This window comes from Camelus ferus, chromosome 1 (genome assembly GCF_009834535.1).
Source record: "Camelus ferus isolate YT-003-E chromosome 1, BCGSAC_Cfer_1.0, whole genome shotgun sequence".
Lineage (NCBI taxonomy): Eukaryota > Metazoa > Chordata > Mammalia > Artiodactyla > Camelidae > Camelus > Camelus ferus.
This window is the reverse complement of record NC_045696.1, coordinates 56,346,906-56,368,021: the sequence shown is the minus strand read 5'-3', so window position 1 is coordinate 56,368,021 and position 21,116 is coordinate 56,346,906. Positions and strand designations below refer to the sequence as shown.

The 21,116-nt window shown below is 41.1% G+C and overlaps 1 protein-coding gene across 3 annotated transcripts in view; it reads left to right on the top strand.

Annotated features, from left to right (window-relative positions):
• The window catches only part of GPR156 (G protein-coupled receptor 156), a 102,061-nt gene that overhangs the window by 65,458 nt on the left and 15,487 nt on the right, over positions 1-21,116 (top strand). For 2 of the 3 annotated variants that reach the window (XM_032479995.1, XM_032479999.1), the window contains exons 4-8: positions 10,889-11,024; positions 11,281-11,391; positions 16,122-16,247; positions 17,258-17,353; positions 20,671-20,907. In XM_032479995.1, coding sequence (XP_032335886.1) covers positions 10,889-11,024; positions 11,281-11,391; positions 16,122-16,247; positions 17,258-17,353; positions 20,671-20,907 — 706 coding nt within the window. The remainder of the gene's footprint in view (positions 1-10,888; positions 11,025-11,280; positions 11,392-16,121; positions 16,248-17,257; positions 17,354-20,670; positions 20,908-21,116) is intronic. The other variant, XM_032480008.1, reaches the window with a different exon arrangement.

The following is a 21,116-nucleotide window of genomic DNA, read 5'->3' as shown; positions in this document are numbered from 1 at the left end:
TAATAGTATTACATCAGTGTCAATTTCCTGGTTTAGATAATGTATTCTAATTATGCAATATGTTATCTTTGGAGAAAGCTGGGTGAAGGGTACACAGAAACTCTGTTCTGGTTTGCAACTCCTTGTGGGTCAAATGATTTCAAAATAAAAAGCCTTTGAAGCAGAAGAAAGCACAGGGATTTCTGGTGAAAGGTAAATTAGAAAATGCTGCTTGACACAATGCTAAAATGGGGCCCAGGAAGTGGAGGGAAGTTCACTGCCCAGTGGAGATGGGAAAGGAGGGAGGTGGGGTGGAAATCCCTGTCTTGGAGACCATTTAGTAGAACATGGCCTGGACCTGTTAGCCTTTCTCCAGTCTGACTACAGACTCCTGCTCACTTGGGGGAGAGTGAGAACAGGTGGAGAGGGACATGAAAGCTTCCTTATCAGCAGTTTTCCACGTAGGGGGAGTGGGACGAAAACTGTTCCCCACCAGCCTAGGTGGGGAAATGGAGAGAGGATGTTAACCTTCCTTAACAATGTTCATGAAAGTGTAAATGTGTGACCAGTGAAAGATTAAATGGCATAAGAACTTAGGCTCTGGAATCAAACTCTACCTCAAATCCCAGCTCCATCACTTACGAGTCATGCGACTAGATCACTATTGAACTTTGCTAAATCCCATTTCTCTACTTAAAAATAGGAGTAATGATGTAACCTATAGTGAAAAAGAATATGAAATGAATATATGTATGACTGAAACATTATGCTGTACACCAGAAATTGACACATTGTAAACTGACTATACTTCAATTAAAAAAAAAAACTAAAAAATAAAAATAGGAGTGATGATATTACGTATCTCAAGATGCTGTGAAGATTGCTTTAGGTGGTATATAGAGAGTGCTTAGCAACAGCCTAGCACATTTAATATATAATCAATGTTGCCTATTGTTTTTAATATTATTTGATATAATTACCAATATTCTAAGAAATAGAAAAAATATATATGCAGATGATTCTGAACATAATGTAATTTTTGATGATTCAGAGGTGCTTCAAGATCCTTCAGTACTTCAAACATAAAATCAGCATTTAGTCCCTATGAGTATACATACAGACAATTTAACTTAAAATTCATAGTTGCTAATTTCTATCACAGGCCTCTTGTGTGCTTTTTACTTTAGACACATTATCTCTAAGCTGTATAGCATTCAGGAGGATAAACATTATTTTCCCCAGATATCCTTTCAGATAAAGAAACTGCCTCAACATGGTTAGACAGATCATCCACCACACACAGCTAGTCAATCTAGTCAGTTTGATTTCAAAGCCATGCTTTTTCTACGACATCTTGTTACCTCAGTATTAACCTCAGTATTAATCCATGCAAGCTGCTTAAACACACACACAGATTATCTAACAGTTGTTCCTTTCACATCAGATTACAGGACAGAACATACAGCTCCTGTCACAGCCTAGGGCAGACACTTTCAGGCCACTGCTGGGGCCAAGACTTGGAGACACTAGACAATGATGGAAACCAAGAGCCCAAAGCCGGCTGTTGCAAGAATTCAGTCTGGGGTTCCAGCCAGTAGGTAAAGCCAGGAGTCATAAGGGAGCCTGCCAAGATCAGAGATCCAAGCTAGCAGTCAGAGTTGGAAGGGGCAGGCAAAGCCCAGCAGAAGGCACTCCAGGGGACTCAGGACTTCCTCTCTGTTTCCTCTTGATGATAAATTCCTGGTCAGGGGGGCCTTCAAGGGGCCTCAGGGGAGGAGGCAGGTGAAAAACCCCAGACCTGCCAGAGCTACTGCTGAACGTTAGAAACCAGGATCAGAAAGGCCCGTAGCAGAAGTTTGTGGATCAGTAGGATGTACATAGTGTCCCAGGCGGCTGGGGTAAACTGGGGGGGAAGTGAAAGAACACTAGAAGGAACCAGGAGTCAGGACATCTGGATTAGCTGTCCCAGTGTGGTCCCTATCTGGCTGTAAAACTGCATGCAGTCTCTTCTTCTTAAAATGAGGGAGTCAGGTCCACTAAGACTCAAAGCCTGCCCTAGGCAATTCGTGGGGGCTGGTGAGGGAGGAGCAAACAGGTCCTGCCTTTCCCGTAGTCCCCCTTTTTCTCTTCTGAGTACTCTTCCAAGACTAATGCTTTACCCAGGATAACAGACATTTATGTTTCCACTCAGTTCAGGGCCCTGTAGACGGTGCTGGTAGAGACAAAGCTGAGTAAAACCCGGTCCCAGCATCATGAATTCCCAGATTCTAGCTCAGTGGGGAATGAATAATTCCAGCAGCTGTAGTTGTTCCAGATTCCTCTCAGATTCACCAAGGCTCAAAATTCTGACGCACACCTGAGGAAGAAAGGAGAAGGCGGCAAGGAAACCTCCCCAGTACGGCAGTCGAGCCTTTCGTGCCCCAGAGATCAACTGACCTGTCACCTGGTAGATAATATTCTGGTTCACAGCAGACTCCCTGTGACTGAGTGTTTCATGTGGCCAATCGGGCCTGTGTTTTATGCTGTACTGAAGATCGGGGCATCTGCTCTGCCCTTCGGGAAGTGCTGCCGGCCTCCTGATAGGAGTTGCTCGAGGCCTTTTCCCCGCAGCTAAGGAGAGAAAGGAAGTTGAAATCACTGCTTCACAAATTACAACACATGCTTATACTCTAGGGTATGAGGTTATATAACAGAAGAAGATTTTTTTTGTGTTCGTAGTGTTTTTCCCCCTGGCATTTAAAAGCACACTTAAAATATACTACAGGTACAATGAGACATGGCAACAATACATTTGGAAACTAATTTTTAAAAAAAATCTATGTGAAGTGTAGCCATATTGCTTCAAATTAAAACCATATAAGCTCCTTTCTGGTAAGGGTACCCTTTGGTACCGTTTTTTTCCCTCTTATCACCAATTTATCTTGAATCTATCAGTATGCTTTTTCACTGCTTTCCTAAACTTGATCTGGTAATGAAGTAATTAGTGGGCATTTGATCTTCTATCTACATTTCCACATTTCAGCTTTAAAAATATTTGCAAGGCTGCATTTTAAAATTGATCCTTTGGCCTGTCTATGGTCCAGGAGAGCTGTGCATTCTGAAATTTGTATACTGGAAATTTATGTTCATAGTCACCTAAAATATACATACATTCATATATATATGTAGGTTTTGTTAAATGGCTCCATGAATAGGGAGAAAATAACTGCTAATATTAGATTAAATTTTTATTCTGTCTTAAAAGATGAAAAGACAGAGTAAGAAAATTGTCTTTGCAATGAGGAGGTTAGAAACCAGGGAGGTGATGTCCTAATGAGCTGAGGACAGAAATTATATCACATTTGCCTTCCTGTCTCAAGTTCTTCTTAATACCTTGGCAAGTAGATATTTAGGAATTGCTGAATTAATGTTTGATGTGGGAAGATCGTTAAAAAGATAGTGACTAAAACATGGAGACACTAAGGTCATCTTTTGTTAAAGGGAAATTTGAGGACAGGCTATTTAGCAAGTTTTCTTTTGTACTTAATAGCTAAATATTTTGACTGATTGATTGGGACATAAATTCTAATACATCTTTGGTAACCAGGTCAGCCTGTTGTTCTGCTTAAGGTAGAGAAGCAGAAATGCAAAGTGTGACTGACTTATTAATAAGCCGGCAACAGGGAAAAGAAACTGGCTTCTGGAATAAGTTGAGAAGGGAAGAGCTGGAAGGCATCCTAGATTTCATCAGTTCCAACCACTGCTAACCATTTAGCTCCTCTGCAGGCAGAATTTCCTTGTTCATCCAGTTCCTCTGTTGCTTCAGTGCTGCGGGCCTGACCTGAGAGAAAGTAGGTGGGAGCTCGCTCTCTCCACGTAAAACAAGGCTAGACAAGCACTTATGACTACAGGCAAGCAGGAACATTTAGAGAGGCCAGGCCCACCCAGGACTAGAAGCAGGGCTGAGTGCTTTAGCTCATGACAAAACATCATTTACTGGCTGCAAGCGTGTAAAGACAAGGCATTACACTGCATCCTCGCTGCAAGCAGCAAATCAGTCCAAGATCAGCAGATTTTCTGAAGCCAGGGAACGGGAGGCGTGTTGTCAACCTCCAAGCTGCTGTCTGCTGAGACTCCGTAGTCTGGGTGGTCACGAAGATGAAGTCTCATCCATCAACTGCTTGACAAGGGCTGTCATCATATTACCGGTCCTACGTGGCCCTCAATGCATGATGTAAGAGACACATTGGACAAGAGCATTTCCTGGGGGAATTCTCCAGGAAGAATTCAGCCAATGGAAAGCAGTCTTTCAAGTGGCCTGATGTCATTGGAAACAAGTAAACACATATATGTGTGTGCCTATGTGAGTGTACACATCCCCAAGATGCTGCACTTTCCTGGAAACAAAGAATGAGAGAGCAAAAAGCTTCACAAGCATCCCTTTAGGATCCTTTTTCTCATTTATTTTTAAAGTCCCTCGGCACCATGCTGAGAAGGGAAGCCAGGGAGGAGCTCACCCAGACGACAAGGCTTTTCAATGAGGGTTTGGTGTCTGGGGATTTGCCAAGAGGTTAAAACCCAGTGTCTGTGGAAGTCCCCGGCACCCAAAATATCTTGGCCCTTTTGTGTTCAGTAATGCCAGGGAGTTTTCAACCATTCCATGAGGGACCCAGGGGCTCCCCCTAAAACTCCTACTGTGACCCGAATGTACTCTTTTCTTAGCACACAAACAAGCCGGCTCTTGACTTTCTCTGACTGTCAGGGATCTCTGCCACTTTAGAGCCGTTTGGGGCACTTTCCCTCACCTAACAGAGGAGAGCATGGCCCAGGAAAAATGAGATTAAGGAAAAGGACAAAGAAAGAAGCAATGGGCCTTCCATGTCCATTGATGAATTCATTCATTCATCTAACAAATGCTTATGGAACACTTGCCATTTTCCAAAGCCTTTGCTAGAGGCTTAGATACAGCCTCTGAATAAGAAACAGCCTCACTTTTGAGGAGTAGAAATTGTCTAGAGGGGCAAACAAAAAGCTAGTAACATAACATGACAATTATATTGATGTGCATATAGCCTGGAGTCTTATAAGAACATAGAGGAGGGCAGCAAACCTAGACTGAAGGCATCATCTAGACAGACAGGTGCTCTTATTTTCTGAATCCAATGAGGTGAGTCACTCACAACGGAAATGTGAAGAAATACCCCATAGAAGGAATAAAAGGACTGACTGGTGGTACAAGAAGTTTGGCTGATTGATTTTGGTGGCAACAGTCTGCAAGGTTGTAGCACTCAGCTGCCTGGATGTAAAAGCAGACAGTGGACTGTAATTTCTTTACTTAACTATAGTTGATTTACAATATTATGTTAGTTTCAGGCATACAGCTTCAGATTATTTTCCATTATAGGTTATTACAAGATATTCAGTATAGCTCCCTGTGCTATACAGTGAATGAATCCTTGTTGTTTATTTTATATATAGTGGTGTGTATCTGTTAATCCCATTATCCTAATTCATCCTTCCCCTGCTTTCCCCTTTGGTAGCCATAAGTTTGTTTTCTATGTCTGTGAGTCTGTTTCTGTTTTGTAAATCAGTTGATTTGTATTATTTTTTTAAGAGTCCACATGTAAGTGATACCATATGATATTTGTCTTTCTCTGTCTGACTTACTTCACTTAGTATGATTATCTCTAAATCCATCCATGTTGCTGCAAAAGGAAATATTTCATTATTTTTTATGGTTGAGTAATACCAATGAATCATAATTTAGATGCAAGCTTTGTTGGGCAAGTGCAGAAAAAGGACTTGTTTGGAAAGGGAATTTGGTGCTTGTTGAGAGAACAGTTCGGATAACTAACCAGAGGTTTGAAATTGGGCAGAGAAAGGAAAAGAGACTGTGAGGAAGCTGAAAGCCAAGGACCTGGAGGTCTGGAGGCTGTCAGTGGGCACATGTATTAGATATTAGCATATGAGAGGGCTGAGGATGGGAGACTCATTCATTCATTCATCAGGTATCTATTGAGTGCTTTCAACATGTGCGGTAGTGTTGCAGTGCTGGGGGGACATCCTGAACAATTCTAATTGGCAGAAGACAGTAAATAACAAGAATAATAAATATGTAGATTATGTAATATGTTAGAAAGTAGTAAGCGCTATGGTGGGATGGGGATGGAGAGAATAGAAGAGAATAAGAAAAATTTGAAATTCTGGTGGAAGAGTGTGATTTTAAGTGGGGTTGTCATCATAACCCTGGCTGAGAGAGTAGCATTTGAACAAAGACACGAAGGGAGAGAGGGATTGAGTCATGCTGACATGTGAATTAACATATTCCAGGTAGGGAGTTCAGCCACTTCAAAGCCTAGAAATGTGAGAATGCCTGGCGTTCTCATGAAATAGAGAGGAGGTGGGTGGAGAGGAGTGGGCAAGGGGAAGAAGTAGGAAATGAGGCAGAGAGATAACTGGGACCAAATGTGGAGGCCTTGAAGACCCTGGTAGAGACTTCGGCTTTTCCTTCGAGTGAGGTGGAAAGCCATTGCAGGATTTTGAGCAGAGAAGTGACGTGATAGCTATGGCTGCTGTGCTGAAAATAGCCTTAAGGAGGGTCCAGAGTAGAAGCAGGGAGACCAGTTAAGAGGCTAGTGCATTAGTCCAAATGAGATGTGCAAAGTTGGACTTTGATCAGGGTGGTGGCAGCAGAGGTGGTAAGAAGCATTTGGAATCTGGATGTATTTTAAGAGTAGAGCCAATAGGATTTCATGACAGCTTGGATGTGGGTGGTGAGCTAGAGTCAGGTATGACTCTAGGGTTTTTGGTCCAAGCAAAAAGAAAGATGAAGTTGCCACTGTCTGAACTGGGGGAGAATGTCAGAACAGATTGAGGGAGGAGACTAGGAGTTAAATTTCGGGTGCATTGGGATCAGAAAGTGGGATATTGGTGTTTAAAATTTCTGAAATGGAACCATCTTGAATGATCATAAGACCCAGGGTGTGACCTGGGGATGGGTGTCTGAAAGTGGAATAAAGTGAAGTTGTTATGATTAAAGAATTCATATCTGGAGATTGAAAGGTTAATGAAATCTCCTAGGAGGTCCAGGCAGGAGAATAAGAAGCAAGGTCAGGTTGCTCTCGCCCTCATGATACAAAATTTGAACATAAATAATTACAGGTCACACAAATATTAGTTTTAGGCATCCAGAACTTGAATTAGGTTAAGATTTTGAACTTAATACATTAAAAATAAGCAAAATGATCGCATTTGCTGAAACACCCCAGACAACAAGACAACACTGAAATAAAAACTGTTTGATACATATCTAGATGAGTTAGATTTATAATTCCATTGTAGCATGGATCAAAAACAGTGGATTGGAAAAGAAATTCAATAAATTTCACAATTTAATCTTGTTTTATTAAAAAGCTTTTTGGAAGGACATTCTTATTTGCTTTTAGATATGTTTAAAGCTCAAGGATACCATTTGTATCAACTCATGTAGCATTTTAGAAAGCATGGCCCTGTGACATTTTAGGAAAGTTTTCTTATAGTCCCAACAAGCCAAGAGGTACCCTCAGCCCCATTCTCAGGTCATGCTTGCAAACTCCGTCCTTAGCATCATTAAGAAGAAACAGCAGGATGACCAGTTAGTCCTCCATAACTCCAAGTGTAATAAACTTCCATGTTCAGAAACTCGTCTTTGATGAAAAATTTTAAAATGTCATACTGTGAGCTGGTAGATGTCACTTATGCATCTGAATTCATTAAAGGCTGTTGAAATGATAAGCCAGGTTTACACAGAATCTGCAGATGTAAATGGATATTTATCTCTATGTATTGAGAACTTACTTGAGAAGAAAAAAATCAAGAAAGCTCTTACCTGACATTGCTAATCAATAAATGAAGGGAAAAGATACTGAGATAGATACATAATCCTTTTTCAAAACAATCTCACCTTGTTTCTGACTGCCAGTAACCCAGCCTGTGCTTTTTATCTCTTCGTAAATGAAACACAAGTAATATAGATGGGACGGGCTATTTATAAGTATATGGTATTTAAATCTTCTTGCTTTGTAGAAATTATGTTTGTGGTTGATTAAAATATTCAGCATATGCAGGCTTCATCTTTTAGTTCAATAGAAAAATATAAATGACATTGGAGGTTGAATTCCGATCAAAGTAACAAAGACATCCTCTAGACTTACGTAAGTCACCTGCTGAATTGGAGATGATTCACCTTTCAGGGACTTCACAGGTGTTAACTTGGCCAAACAAAATAGGTAAATCATCTTCCATTCATTTTTTTCCTGAGGCAAGTTTTCAGTAAAATTGTTTAGGAAGAATATCAAAAACATATATATATGTCCATTTGAAAAATGAATTTGCATCAACTTCTGAGATATTAAGACTATGTAATGTACATTTTTGTCCAAAAAAAAAAAAAACTAAATTGAGTTCCTCCTAACTAAATCAAGAGGGGGAGAAATTCTAAATCAGGATTCATGCAGCACTAAAGTACACAAAGAAGACCTGATTGTACAGTGGTGTTCAAATAAAATGGATCCAGAGAAGAATTAAGAAAGAAACCTACCCATTAGTGATTTAGACAACACAGATCTGTGACTGAAACCTGGCACTCGCTTGGGGAGAACCTCGTCCTCAGGTAATCGTGGCTCATGCAGGGAGCTTATGAGAGGCCCTCGGGAAGATCAGCCTCAGTCATGGGTCTTGCAGGAGCCCACCCAGGGTTGTCCCACTGTCTCCGCTTCTGACTGCACCAAGCGGCCAGTCCCGGTCAGTGGGGCTGTCTTTTCAAATCATTGTCAGCACTGATCTCTCTAATGTGTTAACTTTTCTTAACAAATACTTTGTTCTTTTGATAGTCAACATTCACCACATAGTCCCCTTTCTTATGGGAAGAGACAAAGAAACTAGGGAAGGTTACTCTCTTGAAGTCCACGGTTTAAAGACATGATGACTGAGGATGCAAGCCTGAATGAAGAATAGGTAGACTAGGGCTAACTCTCAAGTGTGGCTACAGAAGTCTTAAGGTGAACAATAGGAATTTGTTCTTTATACACATAGCTCTCTTGCTCAGTGATGAAGTTGGTATTTTAGCAAAATAAGTGTGAAAGTAATGCATGGAATGTATTAGGATGGGGAAAACCTGGTGTTACAGAGAGCTGAAGGTTATATCAAAAAATCTGGAAATTAGTATTTTTGCATTGCCTTAGAGTTTCCAAAGAGTTTTGGAACACACCTCATTTGACCTTCACAATACTCTGTGGGTGGACACTAAAGAGGATGTATCTTCATTTCACAAATGACAAAACAGGAACCTAGACTAGTTAAATGACTCAATGAAAGTCACTGAGCTGCGATGGGCTGAGCCAAGATTCCCATCTGTCACATCCGACTCCAGTTCCATTGCTCCTAACGTGACTGTATCCTGGGTAAATGTGGCAGCAGAAATGGAGAGTGAGGGACAGCCCAGTGAGATTGTGAAATAGCAGGTGAAAGAAACTGGCAATTGACTAGGTAGAGCTAATAAAGAAACAGGGAAAGGAAAAGGTGATTCTCCAGTTTCTAAAGCCTGGAAGATGGTGAGATTAGTACCATCAGCTATGTTGGCAACATGCTTACTACAGGCCAGACCCTGTGCCACATACTTTCTATACTGCATCATTGAATCCTCACAACTCTTTGGTTTTATGATCATCCCCATTTACAAAGGGAATACATGAAAGTTGTTCTTTCTTTTAAAGGCAGAAAGAAAAAAAAAAAAATCAAGGTTTCTGCTCATAGACTAGGTAAAGCTCAACTGGACTCACTAGCCCACAGTGACCATACTTGGGCCTGAGTCCCGGGCAGTGGTTTGGTATTCCTGTGTGTGTGTGGACATAATTATGGTGCCAGCTACAAAGTGAACAAACTGGGCCGATGGTGGTTGTGATGGTTCTAAGTCCAGCACTGCCCAACTGTTTGTTTAATGCCCCCCAGCTACCTTAGGACTTTAGACTAGGCTGTTCTAAGTAGGTGGTTTTGCCTTGGCTCTGGCCTTCAAGGTGGTCAGCCAGGTAATCCAGGTCCATAGATAGTTATTATTTAAAAATAAAAGTATAATTATCAAATGACTAATAGTATAAATATTGCATTTGTGTAGAATATCCTATTTAGACTAAAACTCTTTAGTACAATTACATTCCTTCTTAATTGATACTAGTTACTTTTCTTCTTAATTGTTATCGGTCACTATCCAAGATAAGCGTGGTTTTCCCTGTAGGTTAACTAATTCATGTATTTCTACCTTGTCCTGAGCGTCTGTTGGTGCCCAGGGTTTGTCTCAGACCCTGATTGTTTACATTTCCCTCTCATCTTTAATGTGCTCTGTAACCTCATTTGAAATCACTGGAGAAAAGACCTTTCCCAAATTTCTTGGTTTCAACCCCTGCTTTCTCTTTCTCTCTTGGTCAGAAACAGAAAAAGAACTTATGTGTCAAATAAAGCAAATAGTGAATGAAAAATCCCCAAGCTTTTCCCAAATGGTAGTTTACCTTACAGCTCATTTTTAAAGGCTCCAAGCTGTATCTCTTTAGGTATCTACCTGCTAGTTATTGTTCACTAGGCTGCATAGAGCAATCTCTTAGCAACCATAAACTTCATGGAAAAATCCTAACTCTTCTCTGATACCACCTGTTTTTAGGAAGTTGGCCTTCTTTTAAAAGCCTTGGAGTTACACAAGCAAGAAATGCCAGGATTTAGTTCTTTTTGAAAATAAATGTAAATAAAATAAATCATAAGAGTTTCACAGGGTATAAAGTTTTTTCTTCCCAGTGGCCTTTTACTCTGAGGTTGCTTTGGAGATTAGGCTGGTGGGGAAGCTCTATCCACTCCCAGGGCAAAGGTCATGACAATAGGTGTCTTCTTCCCTGGTTTCCTATAGGATTGTGAAGATGTCCAGTCCCAATCTGAACATTGTGACCTTACTGGGCAGTTGTCTGACTTACAGTAGCGCTTACCTCTTTGGGATTCGAGATCAAGGTGCTTTAGCTGGAAGCTCAATGGAAACTCTCATTCAGGTAGGTGAAGTCTTCAATTTTGTTTTGAATATAGTGCCAAAGTTTTGATAATTTTTAAAATCATCTGCTCCTGTGGGCGGTGGTTACCCTTATCCTTGGTGTGGGCACTTTCAGAGGTGATCCCTGGAACGCTGAGTCAGTGAGGTCCACTTTCTGCCCTAGGCCCTCTGTGGACTGAGGCTCTGCAGATGAGAATGTGTGGAGAACCACAAAGGTTCCTCTTATGCCTCTTGCTTCTGTCCCTTCTCACCTGTAGATAAGACTGTCCATGCTGTGCATTGGGACCTCCCTTGTGTTTGGTCCCATTCTGGGGAAGAGCTGGCGACTCTACAGGGTGTTTACCCAGAGGGTTCCGGACAAGAGAGTGGTGAGTAGGCAACACTGTTTGATTGTAGACAGCAGCTCCACTATTGATTAAAAGCTAGAGAAGCTTGTGCCAGATTCCTGAGCCTGGCCCTTTTATGTCGATCTGAAGTTCCTGCTTCAAACCTTGGAGTCATGTACCCTCATAAATTCCAAGGCTGGAAGGCTGTGTCGATGCTATTGGGATATAGATTTTTAAACAAAGGTTCTGCTTCATATGCACCCCAGGCCCTGGTACTGCTCTGGGGGAATGTGTGAGCTGGCCATTATCTGGCACCAGTATGAGGGAGAGCAAGATGCCCAGAGAGGCTGTTGCTTGGCACAGATGTGAGCTGAAAGTGGACAGAGGGAGAGTGGTTACAGAGAAGCTGTAGCTAGTTAGCAGTTTCTTCCCTCTTTGGAGCCCAGTTCTTTTCCGTATAAGAAGCCATTCTCTGCACCAAGAAGGATGAGCCTGGAGCAGTGAGCAAGGAAGAGCACATCCATGGATTAGACGGAATCAGCCCTCTAAGCTATGTGGCAGCCAGATACCTGCATGTCCCTGACATCAAGTGTCATCCTAACCACATTCCCCCACTTTATCAGGTTTCCTAGCAAAGCTGCCCAAACCTCAAGCCTGATCATCAAACCCTTTGTCAATATAGGCCCTGCCCAGACCCAGTATATCACTCAGTTAGAGTTTACTTTTCTGGAATGATGAGACTTTTTTTTTTAGCAAACATTGTTGAATTGTGGTAAATATTTTACAAAAGCTCTGCTTTGAGTAACCATACATATGAAAAAGATTGTATAAAGGACAGTAAGTTCATCCATTCCTCTAGACCACTGGTTCCTTTTTTCAAAAATAGCTTTATTGAGATATAATTGATATGCAGTGAACTGCACATATTTAAAGTGTATGATTTGCTGTTTTGACATATCTATATGACCATGAAACATGAGGTATAATCTGCAAGTTTCCTCATACAACTTTGTCATCTCCCTCTCCTGTGCAATTCTTACATCCCCTGTCCCTGTCCCCAGGCAAGCATTGATCTGCTTTCTGTCCCTATAGATTAGTTTGCATTTTCCATAATTTTATATAAATGGAATTATACAGCATGTATTCTTTTTTATCTGTCTTCTACTTGGCAAAATTATTTGGAGATTCATCCATGTTGTTGCTTGCATCAGTGGTTCTTTCCTCATTATTGCTGTGATATTCCAGTGTGTAGAGTAACTAGTTTGTTTATCCATTCACCTGTTGATGGGTGTCTGGGTTTGTTTCCAGTTTGGGGATATTAATAATAAAACTGCTGTGAACACTAGTATACAAGTCTTTGTGTAAACATATGCTCCTTTCTCTTGGTTAAAAACCTAAGAGTAGTTGGATCATATTAAGTAAATGTATAGCATTTTAAGAAAATGCCTGTTTTCGAAAGTGATTGTACCATTTTACATTCCCACCCACAGTATATGAGAGTCCCTTTCTTCCATATCCTCCCAACATTTGACTTGATTGATCTTTTTCACATTTGTCATCCTAATAGGTGTGTGTAGTAGTATCTCATTGTGTTTTAATTTGCATTTCCCTGATGCAATGTTGAGCATCTTTTTATATGCTTATTTGTCATCCATATATTTTCTTTGATAAAGTATCTGCTCAAATCTCTCACCTATTTTTTTTAATTTAGTTGTTTGTTTTCTGTTATTGAGTTATTGGATACAGTCCTTTATCAAATACATGAATTGCAAAAATTTTGTTCCTGTTTGTGACTTTTCATTCACTTAAGAATGTCTTTCAAAAAGAATATGTTTCTAATTTTGATGAAGTCCAATTGACTACTTTGATCTTTTATAGATTATATTTTTGGTGTCAGATCTAAGAATCTTTCACCTAACCCAGGGCCCCAAAAGTTCTTCTCCCGTGTTTACTTCCAGAAGTTTTAAGAGTTTTTGTTTTTACATTTAAGTCTGTGATCCATTTTGATTTAATTTTGAAATATGATGTGATCTGTAGGTTGAAATTTATTTTTTTTATATATGGATATCTAATTGTTCCAGCACCATTTGTTGAAAAGACTGTCGTTTCTTCACTGAGTTACCTTTCCACCTTTATTGAAAGTCATTTGCTCGTAGATGTGTGGATCTGTTACTGGACTCTGTCTCATTGATGTAGTTTATTTTGACACCAACACTGTATTATGGTAGCTTTATACTAAATCTTCATTTCAGGAATGTTAGTTCTTCTCTTTCAATGTTGTTTTAGCTATTCTAGGTCTGTGGAATTTCCATATGAAGTTTTGAATCAGTTTGCCAATTTCTTCAAATTTTTTGCTGAGATTTTGATGGAGATTGTGTTGAATTTATAGATCAAATTGTGGAGAATTGACTTTTTAATAATGTTGTGTCTTTCAGCCCAAAAACACAGTATATATTTCTTCATTTATTTAGGTCTTTTCTAATTTCTCTCAGCAATTTTTTTTGTAGTTTTCAGTGGAAGTCTTTCATTTCTTTTATCAAATTTATTCCTAAGTATTTTATATTTTTATGATATTATATATGTTACTGTTCTATTTTACTTTCTAATTTTTATTGCTAATAAATAGAAATATAGTTAATTTTTGTATGCTGATCTTACATGCTACACCCTTGCTAATCTGCTTGTTAGTTCTAGTAGCTTTTTTGTAGTTTCCATCAGATATTCTACATAGATGATCATCTTCTGTAAAAGATGGTTTCTTTCCAGTCTCTTCTGTGATGGCACTGGCTAGAAACACCACTATGATGTTCAGTAGGAGTGCTGAGAGCAGACATTTTTGAGTTTTTCTTGATCACGTGGGGAAAACATTAAGTCTTGATCAAAACTAAGTATGATTTTATCTGTAATTTTATTACAGATGCCCTTTATCTAGTTAGGGGAATTCTCTTCCATTCCTATTTTGCTGAGAATTTCTATAAAGAATTAATGTTGGGTTTTGTCAAATGTGTTTTCTATTAATGTGTGTCTATTAAGCATATGATTTTTCTTTTTTAGTTTACTCATACAGTATATTACATTAAATGATCTTAGGATCTCAAACCAACTTTGCATTCCTGAGACAAACTCTATTTGATCATGATGTATTATCCTTGTCTTATATTGTTGGATTCATTCTCATAATATGTTGTTTGTAATGTTTGTATTCATGTTTTTAAGGGATGTTGCTCTGTAGCTTTCTTTTCTTCTAAAATCTTTTTCTGGTTTTTGTAACAGAATAATGCCAGCCTTGTAGAATGAATTGGGAAATATTTCCTCTTCTTCAACTTCTGGAAGAGTTTGTGTATAATTGTATAACTGACAGTCACATATAGCATAAGTACTTTACAATAGGATACTTCCATTTCCCTACTTTCCAATCTTCGTGTTGTTTTTACTTTTATATGCATTATAAGCCCCACGCAATTGTTATTATTTTTTGTTTAGACAGTTACCTTTTAAAATATTTAAATAAAAAAAATCAGTCATATATTTTTCCATGAAGTTAAACATTTCCAGAGCTCTTAATTTCCTTGTATAGATCCATATTTTCATCTGGTATCATTTTCGTTTTGCTTCTAGGATATCTAACATTCTCATGCAGGTGTGCTAATGCTGAATTCTTTTGGTTTTTGTTTATCTGAAAAAAGTCTTTATTTCACTTTTGTTTTTGTTTTGTTTTGTTTTTAATTTTTTATTTTTAATTTTGGAGGGGGTAATTAGGTTTATTTATTTATTTTAATGGAGGTACTGGGGATTGAACCCAAGGCCTCGTGGGTGCTAAGCATGTGCTCTACCACTGAGCTATACCCTTCCCTTCTTCACTTTTCTTTTTGAAAAATATTTTTTTTAGATACAGAATTCTAGATTGAAGAAGTTTTTTTCTTTAGTACTTTGAAGATTCCCTTCCACTGTTTTCTCATGTGGCCTTCTATCTGGTGAAAAATCTGATGTCTTCCTTATATTTGTTCCTCTATACATGATATGTCACTTTTTGCTGGTTGATTTGAAGATATTCACCTTATCACTGGCTTGGAGTAGTTTGATTAAGCAATTGATTTGTTTTTATCTTACAAACATGATGAATCATGTAACTAGTTGTGCTTCCTTCTTTTCATTGGTTGTCAAAAATGCAGGTCCACAATTCTGCCCTAGTTCTTGAATGCTGTGTGCTCTCCTCACCTGAGTATTCATCCTAATTCTCCTTATTGTCTCTTTACCTTAATATTTTTCAATTTTTCATCCTGTTGCTATATGTATATTTTCTTAATTTTATTTTTGTAACCACAAAAATAACACATTCTCTTTGTATTAAGTCAAATGATTCACATATGTATAGAGAAAATGCTAGTAATCTCTCTTTCACCACCCTTATCTCTCAATCCCACCCTCCAGGTTAATGGCTGTTAACAGTTTATGTGAAAACTTCCACATCTTCTATGTGCTCATATGAACATATCTAGAAATAACAGTGTATTTATTTTATAAGATCCCTTGACTATTCTGTGGGAAAAGCAAGGATATGGAAAAGATAAATGAATGAAAATGTTTAATGATGATATAGACATAGAAATCCTTGCACATATTTACTGTCTGTTTCATCTTTGATGGCTGCATTTGAAGCCCCTTTGGAAGTCTGACCTAGGAGCCTTTAGCTCAGAGCACATAGGACACTCGAGCCCTAGTGTTGCATAGCCAGTGAGCAAAGGAAAATTACAGCCTTGACTCTTTTGCAGATCATCAAAGACCTACAGCTCCTGGGGTTGGTGGCAGCCCTGGTGATAGCTGATGTGATCCTGCTCATGACATGGGTGCTGACTGACCCCATCCAGTGCCTCCAGATTCTCAGTGTCAGTATGACGGTGAGGAGCCCAATCCCTGGAGAATCTAGTTCCTGAACTGGAGGGACTGGCTTCTGTGGGTTCACGGGGGACATTCTCCCTGTAGCGTTTACCATGTGGGCATCCTCCCAGCAAGAAGATAAATGACCCACAGAAGATGGAGAGTCAGGAGCTGTGGCTGTGGTGAATGCCTGCCCCTTGTCTGCAGGGTGTGCTGCCACACCCACTTCTCCTCCCACCCCAAGTGTTTTCCAGCCGCATCCACTGAGATGTCAGCACTCTGGAATCTGCCTGGCAGTAGTGTCTGCTCCCACAGTATCAATAATGAAAACTTTCAGCTACACAGAGTTGCCTTACCTTAATTGTTGAAAAATAAAGGTAGTATTTTGAGGTGTTCTTTGGAGTCAGTCAACCCCAGTTCAAATCCCAGCTCTACCATTTAGCAGCCATGTGACTGTGGGAAAGTTGTTTAACCTCTATAAGTCTTTATTTCCTCATAGGTAAAAATGGAGATAATAATATACCTATTTCATAGGGCTGTGGTGAAGATTAAGTGAAACAATGCAGAAAAAGGACTCAGCTGTGCCCAGTATACAGTGTTCAGTTAATGGGAAGTATTATGTCTCTAGCCTCATAAAGGGCCTGAGGAATACAGTGGAATCTTGACAGTGCAGATTGAATATTTAAGGTTTTCGCTGTTAACAGATAGCAGGGACAGGATGTGAAATAACTTGTAATTATGCTGATGCGCTAATTTGAATCACTGTAGTAGCAAAGCACGTAACAGGGGTAATTCCTGCTGGCACCCAGCATCCACATGTCAGCCCAACTGTATCGTCTTTTCCTCCAGTTCATAGTAACCCTCTTTAGATTCTAATGGACTCACCCAAATGTTACAGATTTTACATATTAAGGGAGAAATTATATGCTGTAGGGGAATTCACGATCCAGAATGTTTACAAAGATCTGCCGCATGTGTATGTTCCTGGTAATTGTGGGTGCCCTCAGTCCTGACTCCGTGTCCCTCCTAGGTGACAGGGAGAGATGTGTCCTGCTCTCTGACCAGCACACACTTCTGTGCTTCCCGGTACTCTGATGTCTGGATTGCTCTCGTTTTGGGATGCAAGGTTGGTAACCATATCTCTTTAGGATACTACTGTCACCAACAAAGTGGATATGAAGAAGAATTTTGGGAATTAACGAGGTGATTTCTGCGAAGAATATTGCAATCAGAGGAGACCTCTGTTGACACATAAATCTCAAAGCCATGACCATTATTATGTCTCTACTTTTTATTTGTTTGGAGGGGTCACTTTATCAACTCTTTGGATTCCCTGATTCAGTCCTCCTCCAAATCATGTGGAATTTACCCACTATTTCTCCCATCTATTGGTCTGATTTTTTTCACTGATTTGGCAATACCAGTTTTCTCCCCAGCTACCTACAAGGGGAATTATGAGGAAACATTTTGTTCTCTTAAGTGCCCATATTACCTCTCTTCTGTTTTTCTTCTAGATTTAGGTCAAGGTATCCTGCTGCCTTCTGGCCATCTAACTTTCTCGCTCTGGTTGGAAGCATGGCTGGCCCAGAGATAGATGGCAACATCCATAGGGTCCTTTGAGTGGTTCCAGCTACCTCACTGTGTCTCCCATTTGCCCTGACTCTCCTGTCATTAGACTCATTTGTCTCTGTTAGATGGCAAAGGAGGATATTTCCAGAGGGCACAGATAAATCTACAGGGCACGAAGGGAGGTCCTCAGAACCAGCTCTCCTGTTAGCTGGTTTTCAGCTTGGAGGGACAGAGAATCTGGCTCTGGGGGGCATGGGGCAGGCCGATTTCAGTGACCAGGACAAGCCCTGCATGGTGGGAGGCTGCCTGTTGACTATCAGGACAGAGAGGCCTGGTTGATTGCTGGCAGAGGAGAAGGAGTTTTTGTAGAAATAAGTGGCCTATAAAGGTAAATTTTTACTCACTTCACTACTCAGAAAGTGTTCAGGCGGTTGCTTCTAAGAAACAGGCCTGAGGATGCACAGAGCTAGGCCAGGGAAACGTTGCTTGTTAACTATGTGCATGTGCTACTTTGATTGAAGTATTTTTAAGAGAAAATGGTAGGAAGTGAACAGCTTTTGATTTCTAGTTTCTTATTAGTGGTTAAGAAGATGAGCTTCACAATATGACAGAACAGGGTTTGAATTCTGACTCAGCCCCTTCCTAGCTGAGTGAACCTCACGTAACCTCTCTGAGCCTCAGTTCCCTCATATGTAAAATAAGGATAATGATAACACCATCTCAGAATGGTTCTGAGTTTTGAAGAGTTAATGTGTGTTGAGTTTTCAACATAGTAAGAGCTTACTAACTGTTAGATATTATTTTGTTATAATTAATCTTCCACTGCCCGGTCCTGAAAGCCCAGTGCCTCGCCCGCTCTTCCAGTCCCTGTAGAAGAGGACGTCCTCCCTGGCACAGGAACTCAGCACGTCCCCCGTAGCAACTCACTCTGCGACTCAACGTGATTTATTTTCTCCATTGCCTTTTATATAATCCCATTTCCATTTTATTTCACTGCAATATCTTTCTGTAGGACAAAGAAAGAAAAGGGGGAAAGAGTGCTGAGTGTCAGGAAACTGACTGAGCCCGATCCCCCGGGCTCCCTATTTGACGAGCAGTTCCTGAGGAGGACCCCACATCTGCACATGAAGTCCCAGGACTGCCCCCCTCAGCCTGCCCCCACCCCTCCCGACAATGCTCAACATTTAGGGCGTGTGACCCACAAGTATCGGATGTGACTCACTCAAACACAAGCCATACATGTACACAGGCTTTATTCATACCTAGTTCCCTTTTGGAAAGAATTTTCATGGAGTTAAAACATTTCAGCAGAATCAGATTTGAACATTTCAAAGTCATAGAATTAATTTTATTCACCTTTAATTAAATCACTAATGTACTGACTCTGCTGAATGCCACCTAAGGACGTCAGTTTTCCAAAAGTCAGCCCCACTGGCCTCCTGATTTGTGTATTTTCTAGTCATTGAAGATATCACAGTGGCCACTTTTGGCCCTCAGGCCCCATTTGGGACACTGAGCATCAGGGCCACCCAGACAGCATCCCTGCTGTGCTGCCTGCTGCCAACTCCTTCACTGTAGGCACAGCCAGTCCTCCAAAAAAGTGTCCTTAGGGCCATCTCTGCAGATGGAGTTGGTCAGATGGTGTGATTTCAGGGTCATTGGCAGGTGCCCTCCTGATACCTGACCTTACTTTTATTATTGATTCTCCCTCTGAATCCCCGTAGTCCCACTCCACCTCATCCCCATGGCATCTTCACATTCTGGGTCATAAACATGGATATTGGTGTGCTTGCCTTAAATCTCCCAACCAGACTGAGCTTCTTAAAAGCTAGAGCCCTGACTTCTACTTGGCAGCACCGTTGCCCTACACCTACCCAAGCACGGTACTTTGCACCTAATCAAGTGGACATATATTGAATCTATATTTTGTGTATTATTGACTAAAGTTTTGATTTCTGTTCATATGCAGCTCCCTCTAGGAGAGGCAGCACTTTAAGACGCTGTGAGTCATTTTCTCCAAAGTACAAATGAGAAATCTGAAAGCAGGTTTACATTCATGACAAAGAGGAAAGAACAGGGCCCTGGGTTCCGGGGGGTGGGGCAAGGAATGACACAGAGACGGTGAAGGGTATAGTTGGGGCCTTTGCTCCCTGTGCCTGTCCCACAGTCCTGGCTAGGGCCCGGCCTGCCTTTGTTCTCTTTTTTTTTCTGCTCTTCTTCTCCCATAAATACCCACTGGCACAGAGCCACTGCTAGCCTATAGAGATCCTTTGTGTAAATTAGAAAAAGGCATCCCTTCTGGGCAGATGCAGTCTCACAGGTGCAGGGCTTGGCAAGCAGATGGTGCCTTTGGGAAAAATTAGAGAAAAGAACCCCTTCCTCCGGGCGCTGCCCCTGCCACGGCGCATGGCTTGACAAGCAGGCCATGGGGCTATTTCAGCTCCCGCATGCCCCTCAGCTTGATGCAGTGCAAAACCACACAGTGGAGGGGAAGGCCCTCACCACCAGCAGCACAGTTGGCCCGCTGCCCTCCTAGTGCCCAGCAGCCTGTCCTCTAGGGCTCCTACGCACCTGTACCATCCTGTCCTGTGCTGCATCCCGGCAGAGTCCTGTCTGATGGTTGATGTGCTGACTTCCGATAAACTAGTTCTCAGAGAAAGAGAGGAAAATAAAATGTACTAAGCACACACGAGGTGTAAGGGGACCACCCTAAGGGTCTTCCCACATGCTATCTTAGTAAATCCTCATAGCAACCCTTCAAGGTAGGTGAATCCCTATTTTACAGATGAGGAAATTGGTCCCAACCTGACTGCTCTTTGACCCCGAGCCTCATATTTCACTTCTCTGAGCCTCTGGTTCTCTCTCCGTCTGCAGGGCCTGCTGCTGCTCTATGGGGCCTACCTGGCTGGCCTGACTGACCACGTCAGCTCTCCTCCTGTGAATCAGTCTTTAACCATCATGGTTGGGGTCAACCTCGTGGTGCTGGCTGCTGGGCTGCTTTTTGTGGTCACCAGATACTTGCACTCCTGGCCCAACCTGGTCTTTGGACTCACATCTGGGGGTATCTTTGTTTGCACGACCGCAATCAACTGCTTCATCTTCATTCCCCAGGTATGTTCAAGGGGGAATTTGGAGGACCAGTCCTCCCCACCATGGCAGAGACTTGGCTAGAATGATAAATTGTTCACGTCGTTTCCTGCTGAGACATTTGGGCACCGCTGATTGGTGAGTCAGAGGAAAGTGCGGTTCCCATCGGGCTGATCCCCTCTGTTCTTCCCTTCTCGATGTCCTGAAGGAGTAACTCTGCTCCCTGTCAGAAA